General features: G+C 36.6%; 2 protein-coding genes across 4 annotated transcripts; one reads left to right on the top strand and one right to left on the bottom strand.

Moving 5' to 3' along the window:
• Nucleotides 1–689: 689 nt before the first annotated feature.
• Nucleotides 690–13340, bottom strand: LOC112576858 (probable D-lactate dehydrogenase, mitochondrial). 3 transcript variants are annotated; one of them, XM_025259663.1, is made up of 12 exons: nucleotides 12981–13340; nucleotides 9472–9593; nucleotides 9021–9162; nucleotides 7427–7568; nucleotides 6183–6342; nucleotides 5862–5967; nucleotides 5643–5736; nucleotides 4951–5079; nucleotides 4653–4780; nucleotides 4118–4208; nucleotides 3237–3348; nucleotides 690–1848 (listed from the first exon to the last, which is right to left on the bottom strand). In XM_025259663.1, the coding sequence occupies exons 1-12, from the start codon at nucleotides 13062–13064 to the stop codon at nucleotides 1680–1682; spliced, it is 1479 nt and encodes a 492-aa protein (XP_025115448.1). In that variant the 5' UTR covers nucleotides 13065–13340; the 3' UTR covers nucleotides 690–1679. The 3 variants fall into 3 exon arrangements, with proteins under 3 accessions (XP_025115448.1, XP_025115447.1, XP_025115449.1); XM_025259662.1 differs by lacking the exon at nucleotides 3237–3348 and adding an exon at nucleotides 3415–3526 and having other exon boundaries at nucleotides 12981–13338; XM_025259664.1 differs by lacking the exon at nucleotides 3237–3348 and having other exon boundaries at nucleotides 1711–1848; nucleotides 12981–13339.
• Nucleotides 13341–13514: 174 nt separating this feature from the next.
• LOC112576864 (60S ribosomal protein L14-like) lies at nucleotides 13515–16333 on the top strand. Its single transcript, XM_025259673.1, has 5 exons — nucleotides 13515–13572; nucleotides 13841–13942; nucleotides 14192–14386; nucleotides 15803–15856; nucleotides 16185–16333. The coding sequence occupies exons 1-5, from the start codon at nucleotides 13570–13572 to the stop codon at nucleotides 16281–16283; spliced, it is 453 nt and encodes a 150-aa protein (XP_025115458.1). The 5' UTR covers nucleotides 13515–13569; the 3' UTR covers nucleotides 16284–16333.
• The last annotated feature ends 237 nt before the right edge of the window (nucleotides 16334–16570 follow it).

Below are 16570 nucleotides of genomic sequence, written 5' to 3'. Positions count from 1 at the left end.
GATAGGGCGCAGGTCCTGCACAGAACTACCTGTCCAGTCCTTGACGTTCATCAGCCAGAGAGACAAGTCTTTGACGAAGTGTTGTGCCGGGTCACGTGGCCAAACCAGACCAGCGGGCGCCGCTTGACTGTTGCAAGTCTCCTGGTGTCCCTCAGCGTGGCGACCGTGCTTCATACAGTCATTGGCTTGAAGTTCCCTGTACAAGATCCGGAGCAGTTTCTCAAATGCCTAGATTCTCCTTTCCCTGTCGACAAGCAGTCTGTTTCACATCCATAAAGCATGATCGGTACTACTTCACATACCTGGTGAATATTTGAACAGGACTACATCAGACTGAGACGATGTGACTTGAAGCCAAGTTGACGATTTGGTTTGGTGGATATGTCTGTTTGCCTGGACAGGTGTTGCAAGCATACCTGGGATATAATATATAGTGCAGCAGTCAAACCACCTTGTCTTTTCAATGAACTTACAGCGGAGCATCAGTAAAGTTAATTGTGAGAGAAAACAAGGTGTCGCTGTCCAATAATATGGCAAGTGCACACTAGCGTGCACACAACATGCACACATATACATTCGCACACTCGTGCTCAAAATTCCCGCTTGTATACAGAAAATTGAAAAGACGGATAACATGCACACACATGCATACAAAAATATAGTTACCAATACATATGGACAAAAAAATACTCTCAAAATCAGTCTTTATTGCTCTGAATAAAAAAATAATTTAACATAATATTTAACATTCTGGAATAGGAAGTTGAGCAAATATTCTTTTTACTATTGGTTGTGCGTAAGTGAAAGCTGAAATAAACGTTCTGTATCTTATTCCAACAATATTCTAGTTTGAAACATTTGTTTCCTATTTGCACCCCATTATGACTTGAAGAACAGCTGGCAACACCGATATACATGTATTACCATACTGTCCACACAATCACAGACGTGTATAGGTTCGTGGATACAATATGTGATTGGCTCATATGAGCTGATGAAAACTTCTAAAAGCAACATTATCTTCACCATAGATTTTTTTGTAACAATAAAACAAATAAATCACATTTCATCATGGAAAGGGTTTACTGTTCAAGAGTGGTAACTCATGATTAACATGCATGACTATGTCATAGATTGATTCTTTCCCGTTGAACGAGTGGTACTGCTATTTACATCATTACCTTTAAAGGTGTTACTAACTGATGTGATGAAAAAGTCTGCCAATAGAGACAAAAATAACCAAGGCTGTTGTTAATCTTGGAACAGAACATTTACATGCTGACTTTTCAAAGTCCTGTGTAATGTTGAGCTGCACAGACATTTAGATAACTGCACAAGCCTACTCTACTCGACATTGTGCATCTTTAAAGAAATGCTTATTATGCGCAAATATATTGTATTGTGCCAAATGGAATCATATTTATGCAACATTAACTTAATCTTAAGCAAAGCCATTCCTTTAAGTATAAAATCGACTTTCTGATGTGGACAAGCTTCTGATGCACAGTATGAAAGGAATGCAGAGAAAGAGAATAGCATTCACCACTTAAACAAAACTCCAAAAGTAGGAAAATCCCATGATTTAACATTTTTCAGCATCTGTACAAGAAAGACAAAAGCACAACTTTCAGCTAGGATTAAAGGATTAAAGACTGTCAATTTTGATTCTCAAGATGCATTTATAGGAAGACTTTGCCAGGGTTCATTATCATCTTTGGGTCAAAGGCAAGTTTCACGTCCTTCATGACATCTAAACAATCTTTGCCCAATTCTTTCTCCAACAAATCCCGCTTGCCGATCCCAATGCCATGCTCACCTGTGCAGGTACCACTTAACTCCATGGCTATTCTGCAAATAGAGCCACAATACTCTGATTAAGTCTTGTTAAATTCAATACAGTATTAGCAGGTATACGGGCATGTTAGTACTCAATTCAAGTGCTTTAGTATTGAATACAGGTGTAACAACACTCATACAGGTGTATTAGCATTCAATACAAGTACATTAGTACTGAGTACAGGTGTAACAACACCCATACAGGTGTATTAACATTCAAGTATCAAGTCTTATATTGTTCAGTATACATGTATTAGTATTAAAACATTTGCAAACATTTTTAACTGGTTGTACATGTTATTTAGCAAGACTCTAGTTTTATTATCAAACAAGAGCCAAACCAGGTTATGAAGACTGCATGCGTGTGTTATGATGTGCATGCATGATGCTCACCTGTGGATATACCCATCTGCATGTGGTTGTGTGTATATTTGTTTCTATGCCCACAGGCATGTAGATATACAAGTGACTGTGCCAACTTCTCTGTGCCCAATCTGCATATGGTTGCGCAGGTGAGTGAGTGCAAGCCATCTCTATGTGCCCACATGCATGTCGTTGTGCAGATATGTGCCCGTGTATATAAGAATGTGGGTGTCTGTGTTTCTGGGTGCTCATGTGTGTGCACAAGTGTAAAATATTTGTCTCCCTTTAAATTTCCTTTAAGTGCAAAAATCTATCATTTCACACATCTTTTTATATCACTGCTGAGCTATACCAATATTAAAAGATACATTAATGACTGAACTAATTTCTTTCTCTCTGTACTTGCCTCCTGACTAGTATTTAATCCGTTTCCCCTTCTCTTTGCTTACATCAACTTATACAAGTTCTATATTCAAAACCTTTAACACATCACAGATTGTGAACGTGTAAAAGTAAGCCTGCCTGAATGTGACTAGCACATACAACATATAAGAGCAACATTTGAATTGGTCTCTAGTGATTAAAAGAAAGACTTCAAATATCAAGAGAGAATGCAAAAACCCAACTTGATAAAAGGTGAACATAAATAGAAAAAGGACTGAAAACTGAGCACAAATGATGCCTCAGATCTCTGAAGGTTGGTATGCTCCTCTTGATGTCATGAAAGTTTTCAGAGAAAGGGCAAAGGTGGAATAAATATTCTAATGGTGGAATGAAGCAGTTAGGAGTCAACAATAAGCTCCAGCTCAATGTCAACAAAATAATTTTCTTTGTGTTTTTTTGATAACCTATACACAGCTTTTTTTCAAACCTGTTGTTTCTTGTGTTTGCTCCATCCTGTATTGTCTGTCATGTTTCCATTGAAATATTTCATTGTTGGATACTCCACTGAAGGTATTAACCAACCTCCACTGTTATGTCCCCTCTACTGCATTACCTGTATCATTAACAGGTTCTCAGTGCAGCAGAATACTCACTTATTTATGGTATTGATACACCTTTTAATGCGTCTGAATTCCTCATCTGAGGTGGAACCAATCAAAAACACGCTATGGATATTCCCATCTCCCACATGACCCAGAATTGGAACTGCAAGCAAATGTAACACTGTTGAACAGAAGTGGCTACAACCATACATACATCAGCAGTACTCACAAACACATTTTGTGCGAGATATCTTTGATAGCATCCAGTTCCTTGGGATTTTTTTCATCAACAGGGAAAAAGATATGGAAGTTGCCATCCCCAACATGGCCCACCATTGGACCTGAAATTGTTGCAAATGGACGGACATGCAGGCAAACACACAGCAACGTACACATGCACATGCAAACACACACGCACAAATCAAGCCTGTTAGCATATTTATCCATTTATCTAGGAACATAGTGTAAAACTAACAGCACACCTGGTTATAAACACCACCTGCAGAAAAGCTGAAAATTTAATGAGTTAGGATTTAACAGACATGCAGCAGTCAGTTTTTATCCTGTTGAAAAAGTGGATCTATTTTTCATTAGTTAATGGAGGTCTTAACTGAGACTGGTGACTTTGTGACTTTAGAACAGTAGAATATGTATAGGAATGCTTAATATAATAGAGGCACTAATACTGAGCTGCCTATTTCTGTATGAAGTCAAATAAGACTTGCTATGCTCTGTGTATGTAAACAAGCACAAATTCATGTTGTAAACAAAAAGATGAACAAAAGAAAAATTTATACAATTTTTCTTTATATTTCATTATGTGCAATTGATTTACCTATACATAAAATATGCACCTACCACAGGTTTATTGCCTATCAACTCTCTGATAATAGACTTTTGACAAAAACTATCTGCACAATTATCCAGCTTACCAATTAGGTTAGCTTCTTTGACCATTTCCTTTGAGCGCAGGATGATTTCTGGAAGATGTGATATGGGTACACAGACATCTGTTGAGTATGGCTGTGTGCCACAAAAAAGAGGAAAAAAAATGTCTGTGTAACAACAAGACAAGTTCTAAATGAACCATATAGAAAAAATGCGCAATTCAATTTCCACTAAAGATGCTATTGTAAAGAGATGCCCTATATTCAAATTACCTGTGAACAGTCTGATTGATTAATAATTTTGTTATATGAAAATACATATTTACTATATACTGCATATATGTATACTACCAATGCTGCACATGACCTGCAACCAGGCATGATTGCAACACTGTCTCAAAGTCTGGGGTATTTGTTGATGTTGCTAAAGAGTAAAATGTGAGGGAAATGATTGTTTCAAAATGAACTATCATCTTTATTATTGTAGCTGTTGTTGATGAAAAAATGCTCACATTTTTAATAAAACCTTAAATACTACAATTCAATCTCAACAGATGAAGAAAATAAAAACCAGATTTACTTTAGAGCCAGGACATAGTGCAGTGCATGCATAGAGAATCTCATGGCGGGCTTTCCAGAGACGGTTCCTCTCTTCAGGGTCAGTGGCCCACTTGAAATCCTCGCCACCGTTTCCCTTAACAATATCCTCTGCAGACATGAATTTTTAAACTTTAATATAAGGGAACATTTTCATTTTCTTATGATTTCATGTCTGAGGCATTAATAAGTGATATGAAAAGAGTCTTTTGAGTGTGATATGGGTCATCAATCGGGTAAGTCTTTAAATAAAGATACAGGGTCACACTATGCGTCCTCACCGGCAATTTGAACCTGTTCTTTTACACCAGAACTGGAGCCATGAAACTCAAGAAAGAGAGAGGGGCTGACTTTCATGTTGAACTTGCTGAACTTGTTGAAAGCATCAATGGCAACTTCATCTAGGAATTCTGAAACAAATCTACCACAGTACTTTTATGTTTTTAGAGATGATTTAAAAAATTAATAAATGAGAAAGAAAGCGAGGGAGAGAAAATGAGTTAGAATGAGTTTGTGAGTCAGTAAGTTAAACTCTTCTATTTGATGGACCAATGGCTATTTCACAGTTTTATGGAAAAGTATATGTTTCATGACATTTAAAGATGAGCACACATGAGGCACAAAAAAGAGGAGAAGCAGATACATAATCCACTAACATTATGTGCTACAATATTAGATTTTATTTACCACTTTTTTTTAATTCTCACTCTCACACACATACAACTGTGAAAGACTAAAGAAGTCTACTGAAATAACAAGATTATCGAGAAAAGATTACACTGCTTTATTAAGGTAAACTAAGCTCAAGAATAAGCAGGATACACACATTTAACTTGCAAGGTTTTTCAACTGTCTACCTTTATGTGCTAAATATCAGTTAATAAATGAAAATCATTTTAGTTTTCTTTAGCTGTGGCTATAAAGACATGAGTGCAGGAAAGACTACAGGCAATAAAGCCACCAAGATACATACCTAGCCGAGCTATAGGAATGCCACACTGAAGAATCTGTACAGTTGTGTCTACAGCACCTTGCACAGAAGGAAAATGCACCACAGCTGATACAATCTGCAAGCATGTAAGCAAGTCTGAAAATACAAGCATTTACATTTACAAAAACATGTGCTAGCATGACACACGTACTCTCCTTCCCTCTCTCACATATGCAAGGATACATAGGTATAAATTATTACCGATTCTGGAATGCCATAGAGTTTAATGATTGCCTTGGTAATAATTCCCAGGGTACCCTCAGACCCCACAAACAGATTGGTTAGGTTGTAGCCTGCTGATGTTTTCCTGCAATTAAAGTACGCATAATCCAAGGTAGTGAGTATATATATATATACATGGGTGCTGGGGGGGTATATACATGTAAAATCTTATATTCTCTCTAGCTCTAACACACAGAGTTCAAATCTACACATAAAACAAGCTTATCTCCTGGATTTTTCTCTCTCCAAATAATTTAATGCATCATTACAATTTTTTCAGACATCAACTTTTGAATATACCTGCATCTCTTATTGGGCCCAGCTGTCCAAATGACACGACCATCAGCTAACACTACTTCCAAATTAAGTACATTTTCTCGCATTGTTCCGTAACGAACAGCATTTGTGCCTGATGCACTTGTAGAGCACATTCCACACAGACTTGCATCAGCTCCAGGGTCTGCACATATGGACAGTATGTCGGGCTGATCAAAAATACTGAAAGACAATACAATAGAAACAAGCTGGAAACTGCATGCTTGTCCCTAGGCACTGATACCATATGGGCCTTGTCTAGTCACATGACAAGAGTTGAGCCAGACAACTGTCACCTTTTTGATATTGTAAGCACTTGTTCTATTATTGCCTACTGTAGCAATCTCCAAATACTTAAGTACCAACAGACAGGCTACACAACATATGAACATTTATATTCTTGTCTATTCACAAATCTGTATGTAGAAGCTTACCTAGAACCCAGTGAACATTACCACAAACTCTTAACCCTGGAAAGTTGACCTTATTGGTCCACATGGTTTCACCACCCACTCCACTGCCTTACAGGTCACACTGTTGACCCTACTCTTTAGCCAGATGGCTAACCTTCCCTGTCACTGCTTTACATCACCCCTCTGATCACTTTAAAAGTCAAAAGTCTCTTTCACAACAGATGACATGCTTTCTCCATCTCTATGGCCAATGATCTTCCAAATGAGTTTATAAGACTTAAAAAGTGAATTGATCCCAAGAATACATTGACAGCGGTCCGGGTACAGTGATGGGAGATAGCAGACTGATTGATGTACAGGTAGAAGATATTGGAAAATAAGATGTCCACTAAGCTGGTCAAATATTAAGCACTCTAGCAGCTTAGAAAGGGAAAATTAGAAACAAAGAACTAGTTCTTAAGCTCAGTAGCATCAAGGTTGAACTTCTTCATACAATAACTTTGAGGCAATTTTAGGGCAATGCCAGTGGACAAGCAGGTACTGATGTCAGTAGCTACTCTTCTTATATATATATAAAAGAGTACCTTCCTAGTGTGAATTAAGAGACTATGGATGCTCAGCTCATTCCATTCTTATGATTAGTTGCCAACTGGTCAATGAGCCCTTTCCAGTCCTTTCCTAATCCTTTCTACACAACCCCATTCCCCTACAATTGCTGCTAAGACTGGTGCTTGTCGTTTACTACCACATGCAAATTGTACAAGTTCTTTAAAACTTATATGAAACTCTCTGGTATCCAAGTCTAGTGAGACTCACCAACAGGAAACCAAAGACCAGTGTCCCTTAAAAAGCTGTTCAGGTTCATACGTGTTACACCTGATTCAACAGTGCAGTCAAAGTCCTCTGCATTGACAGCAACAATTTTTGTCATTTGACTGACATCCAAAGAGACACCCCCCTAACAAAAAGAAAATACAATCATAAAAAGAAATAAAGATATTTTAGACACTGTAATTTACAGCTATATATCTGTAACATATAGCTGCTATCTCATTCATTTGGTTTGGGTGCTCACTATCATGGACGGGTGACATGGCAGGCAAGTGGTGCAGATGAATCGGCACTATGTAGACAGATCAATCCATTGGAATTGAACAGTGACAGCATAAGTAACAAGCCCTTTTTCTAATAGTTTAGAAGATTCTACACAGGAATAAGGAGATAATATAATTAACCATCACTGGCAAGTCTTTTTCTTCCCAGGGGGGGCATGAGAAGCACCAAGACACTATATCTATAAGCAAGGTTATCTCAGGTTTGTATAGTTCATTTGAATTTTAGTATTTTATGTAAATTCCACTTTTTTTTTTTTTTTTAACTACTTATTAACAGATGCAGTAACTAATCCTAGGAAGATGTGAACTATGAAGACTTTGGTGGCTTCAATACAGTTGAGCCAAGATCCAGCAGTACAAAGAAAAGAGGTAGCACAGGTGTTCACAACGCCTGTCCCCTAAAGGCAGTGTCTTTTCTTAGATATTTGTGGGAGATATATAAAAATTTATGGATTCAAAGAACATCAGATCCCAGTGACTGCAGCTAAGTGTGTTGCGAGTGTTGTTTGACAGTTGTAAACTAATTGCTGCTTTTCTTCAGAACCGACTATCAATTGGGAACAAAAATCTTCTATTAGTACAATAGGAAGAATTATGAGTGTCTTGTAATTATAATGAGTGACTCTTGGATGTAAATAAGTTAAGATATTGTTTTTTTATTTTTATTGTGCATTTTTATGCAGTGAGTGTTGTAACGTTTCTTTCTTATTTGTTAAAAATTAGACAGGGCCTGCAAAAGACTGAGATAGTTGTCTTTGTTCCAAACAAAAGAAAGGATGACCGCGTGATTGTCATGCATGCAAGTGAACCTCTGTAACACTTACTGGTACATTTTGTGCAGGGAACCTTCACCCTAAAGCTATTCCAGAAGTACTTTCTTTGAAGAGTTGATGGTAAACTTTTTTCAACTCACTTGAAACCATTCTGGCTTTTACAATTACTGAGCATAACATACTATAATACAGGTATATCTCTGCATAAATGTTTTTTATCAGTTGTATTATAGAAAGGAACTCTGAATGCAACAGACCCATGGTATTTCAAATCATTATCTGCCACATCATACCCTTCATACATGTTGGGTTAGATAAAGGCTGACCTTGTATACCCATTAAATGAATCAAGTAGATTAATGTTTTTACCATACAATCTTTTTGGTGTTTTGAACATATAGCATATTGGTTTGCAAATTTGTCTTGCTTGAAATTAGAACTGAAGATAAAAATTCCAGAAAGCTAAAACGAAAAACACAATATAAATATACAATAAAGTTGTGTGCACAATGAAGAACATACTAGTGTGGCATTGATGCCCCCTTCTAGTCCTGTACCGCTACCAAATGGAATAAGAGGCACTCCATTGTCATTGCACAGCTTTGCAACCTTGCTCACATGATCAACACTTTGTGCAAAGACCACAGCATCAGGTAGGGATGTGCTGAAGCAGTCCACATAATTATGTCAACAAGGGCATTGCACAGGTGGACATTTCACTTTGAAATTAACATGACATTATTTTCTGTTAACAACAGAAAGCAGACTTACAATTACCATGCTGAGAGCACTTGACAGGTCTTTTAAAAATGAAACTAAAATATAAATTTTATTTTATCTGTATATTTTAAACATAATAAAAGACTGCCACATCAACATCAAATATAACTGGCACTTAAAGTCTAATAGAAAGGCGAATTCTTGGGAAATTTTTACAGTTTAAGACCTGGGGTCAATGTGATAATTCACTCACACATGGTAAGATTCATCATGTCCATGTTGTTCTCTCATAGCACTTGTTGTAGACACATTGCCATTGCCCACAATTTTCTTCAGCTCCTCTATAAACCCGCTGGTCACTTTGGCAGAGGAGGTCTATGGCAAATAGAAGTTTTAAGTTCGCAAAAAAAGCCGAACAGCGCTAGAGTAATACACTCAGACCACTCAAGAAGCTCTTCTCCCAGCTATGCTGCTTGTTTATCACTTTTGACAATCCGATTATTGCACCATTCATACAGACTAGAAGTAAAGAGAGTTTATTTTAAATGTGCAATTTTTATTTTAAATGACTGGGATGAGTTTAGTAAAAAGTAATCTTTTTTTTTTAATAGTGAGGACCCTTTTATCTGGAAGATACAGACCCACAAACAGCAGCATAGAGAGGAGATAAAAATTATGATGTTATGAATGTACACAAACACAATTAATATATGATCACTGCCCTGCTCTTCACTTCATTTTTCAGACCTAAATGGTGTCTAAGATATGCATAATCACTTTGATTTTATTACATAACTGGCTTCTCTGTTGAGCCAACATTTTTAGAGTCAAAGGGAGAGAGAATATGTTGAGTTATCAGACAGGGCAAGAAGTCGTTTCAATCATACCAATTAATTCAAACAGTATGTATCTTTCCAACAACTATTGCACAGTCTACAATCATGCAAATTTTTTTCTGTCAAATATTATCATCTCTGCTAATGCTAAAACTCAAAGACCTTGGGAACAAAAATATGTCATGTTAGCATAGTGAGAATAAATATCTTATCTATCTAAGAGTTCATTTATATCTGACAAACAACTAAACTATAATACTGAAGAAGGACAACTTTTGTGCATATCGGTAATAAAAACATAGCTAACAAATAACAAAATCTTATCAAGAATATTAACTCTGACAGCCAAGACTGACTGATTATTTATGCTGAGTACCTCAGTAATAAAATATGGAAAAGAGGAGTAAGAAAAAAAAGACAATGCTTCACAGAAGTGGATGAGTGCTTAAAAATACTGTGTAAATAATGGTATATTAAAAAAATCCCAGATAATTTATTCTAAAGATCCCTCAACATGCACATACACAAGTCCATAATTTATAAGCAGCAAATGCCTTTACAAGATATCAAGCCTTTCCTTATTCATAACCAGTAGTGCGTATGAAAGACATGACTTCGCTTACCACTTCTGCTTTATCCCTACCTAGTCACTCATGCATTTGCAATTTCTCATGAACCCAACCCATCCGTTCCAGTCACCTATAGTTAAGGTCTTTACAGGTGTACATACCAAAATCTACATAAGCAAATGCTTTTTTTTTTTAAATGCAGGATAACATAGACTTTCTTTTCCACAGAGTACATGACCGAGCATTAATGCTTATGGTGAGAAATAAATAAATCTATTTCTTAATAGGCTATCTTATTATTCTTATTATAGGCTACACTTAAGTGCACATGTGCATACATGCACATAATGATTCTGTACATCCCCATAATGATTCTGTACATCCCTTCCAACATTCAAAACTATATTATAGTTTTATGTGCACTTTTCTGCTTCGTTCCCCAAATCTCTGATCCATAAAAAAGTATAAGGCTTCAAATTATATAAGGGTTTACGTTTGTGTCAAATATTTTTAAAATTTCTTACCGTAAATGTTTTTATCTGAAAAGAAAAGTTTCCTGGTTTCTGCAAGCACAATCAATGCCTTTCCTGGCAAATTATGGATACATTTATCTTAGTTCAAAATGGATGTGACAATAACTCCAAAATCTTTTCACCAGCACAGTATTACTTTGATAAAACTGCCACTTGTAAAAAAACACCATCTCTGTTTTGTTGACATTAACTATATGGATTTACTTTTTGTTAATTTACAAAATACTTTGGAGGTCAGCAATTAGAAACAATACTACATTCACTGCACTTTTTACACTTCTCCAATATTTTAGTGTTTTGTACATTTTTCCACGAATGCTCTTTTTTAAAAAGGATAAAAAGCAATTTCAAGCTGTCAACAGCAATTGGAAAATATACAGTGTAACCATCGTTCCTTTGATGGTTATTTTTCTCCCAAGGACTGAAGATCTGTCAACAGCTATTGAAAAATATACAATGTAGCCATGACCTCCCATTGATAGATATTTTAAAAGTGGGTGGATAAATCTCACAGGAGTGTAATTTGATATAGCTCTTGTTGAATGTGGCAGATATCCCTTTGTGAATGACTCCCATTATACGGATCATCAAATGTTGGAACAGGCTATTAACTTCACATATTTATAAATACCCAAACTAGTTTTATGTTGTTTTTGCATAATAAAGAAGGCACATCTAACTGGGCTTCTCAACTTCAAATTGCTATAATTAAGGATTAGGTTATTTGTAAACAGATCGCCACAACTAATGAAAGATTACATTGATTTTTGTTTGAAATTTGCACAATTTATTGTGCTCATTTCTTGAATTAATTAGATCTTCATACCAAACCCAGTTTTTGGGTCTAAGCATTCTGTGTTTTATAACTGTTTTGTTATAACTCAATGATGCTTTGTAAAAACTGAAATTATTATTATTACAAAAATGCCTATACAACAAAATGTAGGACGAAACATGGAGGTATATGTAACCTACTTTTGCATTCTAGAGATGCCTACAGTTCTTTTAAGACCTCATGCTTTAAATATCACTTCTCGTCCCTCCCCCAAAAAACTTTCTAAGGTTGCCTGTTTGCACTCTCCTTCCAACCCCTAGCTCAACCCCACCACTACACTATCACTGATCACAAAATAACTTTGGTCAACACTGAAATTATTACCGACTTGAAAAGGTCCTAATCTGTAGTATCTTAGTGTGCTGAGCACGAATATGACCACAAAAATTTTTTATTGGCTCTTGTTTTAAAGATATTTGATATAGTTCATTTTCTATTTTTCACTGTGTAAATATATCCAGTGGGACTGTGATAACATCCTAAATAAGCCTAGAATCATCTAATACTGCATCACACTGAACAATACCATCACGCACATATCATCCAGAGTTTATTGTGTCATTTTCTGATGTAATGCAGTCCTACAACAATGGAATTATCGCCACTAATCTTAAATTATCTTGTATCTTGTCCTGTTTATTATTATCGTCTCAAGATACAATATGTGCAAGAGTTGGCTATACTGTAGTTTGCAAACTTTTCGACGATTGTGCATTTGTGGACTCACACCTTCGACAACGTTTACATGCATATGCTTTAATTCGCTGTTATCATCTGAACTTTAGGTTAAAACGGTTACAATTTGAATGATTTCCTAGTTATTTTGCCAAACATTTGCCTGTCCTTGAAACGATCCTTGACCAGCGGATTGGTCAAGAAGCCAGTGAGTAGCGGGATGTGCTGTCCTAGATGTAGTTGTGTGACGCTGACATCCAATGGTAAGGTCAACGCCAAATAAACGTATGCCATTAAAATACTAATGCACTTACCTGTGAAGACTCCATCCGATGCACTACATTGCTGATATTGCATGGCAGTGCTCTTGAGTACCTGGACAAACTACGGGACAACATGTTGCTGACTGTCCTCTTCACAATATCTTTACAAGTGATCTGTTACACCACGAACTTTTGTCAATAGGTATGACCTCCGACCTCTCGTCCGACCCATATTCTCACTAAGACGTTTGCTGACTACACAAAACATCCTGACAAATAAACTGATAAGCGACTACTTAGGGTTTTTTTTTCGACTGCATCTATATAGGTTTGGGAAATGCACTACGTAAAAAGAGAGAAAACTAAAATCACTAATGCGAGACGGCCTTACAGTAAACATGCTTCAACCACACGACTTCAACAACAAAATATATGCAAATCATCTGGGTCAAGGCTAAGGCGCAACATAAAGATGTCAAAATTTAAAAATGTTACTTTATTTTAATTGACAATAAATTTTCTGATAAAAAATTTTATTATATGCACAGTTGTGATTTTAATAGGAAAATGTTGGGAATGAGAATATTTGAGTTCTTCCCATCGTGCAATTTCTTCGCCCTTTCCGGTTAGACAAGACATCATGGTAGGTACCATGTGCTTTGAGATTGGATAAAATCTTGCTTAAAACCTCAATAAATGTCATTCATTTCAAGAGTTTGACATGTTTTAAAGTTTAAATCATAGTCATATAATTGCCAATTTTATTGGGATCGTGGTGTTTTTGTTATACTCTAATAAATCCCATTACAAATGTCCACGTTCGCGATTTTAATCCTGTCGTTTACCATAGTATTCACGATCAGTCTATATTTATTTGAAATCACTAACGAAAAAGTTATTTTCTTTTTCAGGTATTTGAGCGGTTTGTAGAGATCGGCCGTGTAGCTTACATTGCTTTCGGCAATGATAAGGGCAAGTTGTGTGTAATTGTAGATGTCATCGACCAAAACAGGGTATGATACTGTCAGAAAGGCGCCTTTTCCGTTATTTCTCGCGCATCAGATTATTTTGAAAATCTCGCTGTAGGTTAAGAGAAAAAATATTTAAGTGGGATTATATCGTCGAAACTGCCTCATTTCACGATTTAATGAAACTATATCTTGTGAAGTTTTTAAAGAAACCTTGTGCTCTAAGTGGGAATTGCCCGATAAAGTGTTCATCTCACGTTAATTATGTTCTTTACATCGCTATAACATTTCCAGGCACTTGTCGATGGCCCTTGCAGTGGTGTGACTCGTCAAGACATCAATTTTAAGGCACTGCACTTGACAAAGCTCAAGATAAACATTGGTGCCTCTGCAAGAACAGGCACTGTACGCAAGGCATGGGAAAAGGAAGACATCTCTACTAAGTGGGAACAGACAACTTGGGCCAAGAAGCTGGCAGCCAGAAAAAGGGTAAGGCATTTTTTTTTCATTGGAGTTGGTAAATCTAAGGCAGTTTATATATTTGTAGTTTTTTGGTTGTTTGCATCTTATCTCTTGAAAAGTCTTAGGTAGTTTTGCTGCAGTAAGTCTGGCAAACCTTTTTTTTTTGTGACATGCTTTATGCCTTGCAGATGATGAAGCCTGTATAATATTGATAGGAATTGCCGTCTTATTGTGCAGTCGCACATGAAGACGATCCCTAATCTGATGCAGGTTTTACATGGGCAGTTGTTTAGAAATTTAAGTTGGTTGGTAATGCTTCATTCTGGGAATCAGATTTTTAAAAGTCTGAAGCTATGCCTTATTGTCAAAAATATGTCAAAGATTTTGCTCTTATTATGGTGGCCAGGAAGAAATGGCTTCATAACTTATTAGGTGCATCAATGGGCTATTTAATTCCGTCATAGATGTGTATAGATAGATTGCTGTCTGTTAAGACCAACTCTTAGCCTCTTGCAAAGCTCTCCAGTTAGTCTTGGTGAGCCTAAATAAAGAATATGACTAAACAGGAAGCTTTGTACAAGCAAGCCTCGTTTAATAGTTAACTGGAAAAAAAAAAGTCTGCCACCAGTCCAGTAATACAAGTTTGTGATTCCATAATATGGACTGAATTAGCTGCCTCTGTTGGTTATACTATATAAGATTTTTGTAAAGTGTGTACGGTCTAAAGCCTCTATGTTGTGGTCAGGATGTGTGTTAGCATCATCGTCATGTGATGGATTTATCTTTTTAAACTGATTGGATGCTGGCAGATGTGAACACAGTTCTGTTCCCCATTAACAATATGATATGCGAGGATAGTTGCAGGAAAGAAAACAACTGACCATATTACTCCTGTACTTCGTGACCTACATTGGCTTCCTGTGGAGAAGCGAATTGAGCATAAATTGTTAACCTTAACCTATGGCTGTCTTCACGACCTTGCGCCTGTCTATCTGCATGAACTCATTCGCTGTTACCAACCCCAGCGGAACCTTCGTTCAGCAGCACACTTCAGACTTGAACGACCGAGTGTTCAGTCAGGGAATGCTAATAAGAAGACTGCGGGTTTCAGATCCTTCTCCAATGTAGCCCCGCTTTTGTGGAACTCGCTTCCCCTCTCGACCAAGGAGTCTGATAGTATTGGATCTTTCAAGAAAAATCTTAAGACTCACTTGTTTAAACTTTTTTGAAGTTTTCATTTGACCTGCAGTTTGGTGGCTGCTGGGATCACCGCACATTGAGCGCATCTTTGTGATGCGGATACTAGCGCGCTACAAAACTACATCATCATCATCATCATCATTTCTAAAATAATGTTTTATTGAGGACATTACTTGCTAATGTAGAAATAAATCTGCTGGCCATTATCTTTCAGTGATTCTAGATCTTTGATTTTGCTTGCAGAGATCTGAGCTGACTGACTTTGAGAGGTTCAAGCTAATGAAAGCTAAACAAGCTGTAAGTCACTTGTTTTATAGCACAATATTTCATGTTCCTTTTCCTAGTTACAAATAGCATTTTTACATCGAATGTGCATTAACAGGATGTCCTTGTGCATGATGAGCCTTGATATTGAATGATAGGAATTGCCGTCTGAATATTTTTTGCAGACAGCTTTTGAGTCTGACACAGGGACTTGATTTAGTATTAAAAAAAATTTATTTTGGCAGTTAAATTGTTATAATTTTAAGTGTACAGCTTACCTAGAATGTTGAAGCTAAAGAATTGCACTATTGTGAAAAGAGAACAGTGCTCTATAATAAAAATGTGACAATTTGTTTTGCAGAGGAACCGTCTGATAAATGTGGAGTATGGCAGGCTGCACAAAGCAGCTAGAAAGGCACCACCAAAGCCGAAGAAAATGAAAACAGGAGCTAAGAAATGAGGCTTTTGAGGACTGTGAATATCAGTGTCAATAAATTGTCAGTCCATGTTCGGATGTGTTTTGTCCACTGGAAGCCTGTTGTGTGTCTGGATAAGAAACTGGAGTGTAACATGGCTTTTTGCATAGAAAGGTGCTGTGGGAATTATCATTTGTTCAGGTCAAGAAAACTTGAAAAGCTAGTTTATTTTGAATTACTTCCAGTATTGCAGTATTCATTAAAAGATATTTGTGGGAAGGTAAAAATAATTGCCAAAAATAGATATTCGAAATAATTTTTTTTAATTATT

The sequence above is a fragment of the Pomacea canaliculata genome, linkage group LG12 (genome assembly GCF_003073045.1).
Source record: "Pomacea canaliculata isolate SZHN2017 linkage group LG12, ASM307304v1, whole genome shotgun sequence".
Lineage (NCBI taxonomy): Eukaryota > Metazoa > Mollusca > Gastropoda > Architaenioglossa > Ampullariidae > Pomacea > Pomacea canaliculata.
This window is presented reverse-complemented; position numbering and strand designations above follow the sequence as displayed.

What these genes read in the sequence shown, in the direction of transcription:
- LOC112576864 (XM_025259673.1), top strand. An exon ending in ATGTCATCGACCAAAACAGG is followed by an intron (nt 13,943 to 14,191) that starts GTATGATACTGT and finishes TAACATTTCCAG; the next exon opens with GCACTTGTCGATGGCCCTTG. An exon ending in TAATGAAAGCTAAACAAGCT is followed by an intron (nt 15,857 to 16,184) that starts GTAAGTCACTTG and finishes TTTGTTTTGCAG; the next exon opens with AGGAACCGTCTGATAAATGT.
- LOC112576858 (XM_025259663.1), bottom strand. Translation starts at nt 13,064, where the DNA reads ATGTTGTCCCGTAGTTTGTCCAGGTACTCAAGAGCACTGCCATGCAAT. An exon ending in GGGGCATCAATGCCACACTA is followed by an intron (nt 7,569 to 9,020) that starts GTATGTTCTTCA and finishes TCTTTTTGTTAG; the next exon opens with GGGGGTGTCTCTTTGGATGT. An exon ending in AGAACAGGTTCAAATTGCCG is followed by an intron (nt 4,781 to 4,950) that starts GTGAGGACGCAT and finishes TCATGTCTGCAG; the next exon opens with AGGATATTGTTAAGGGAAAC.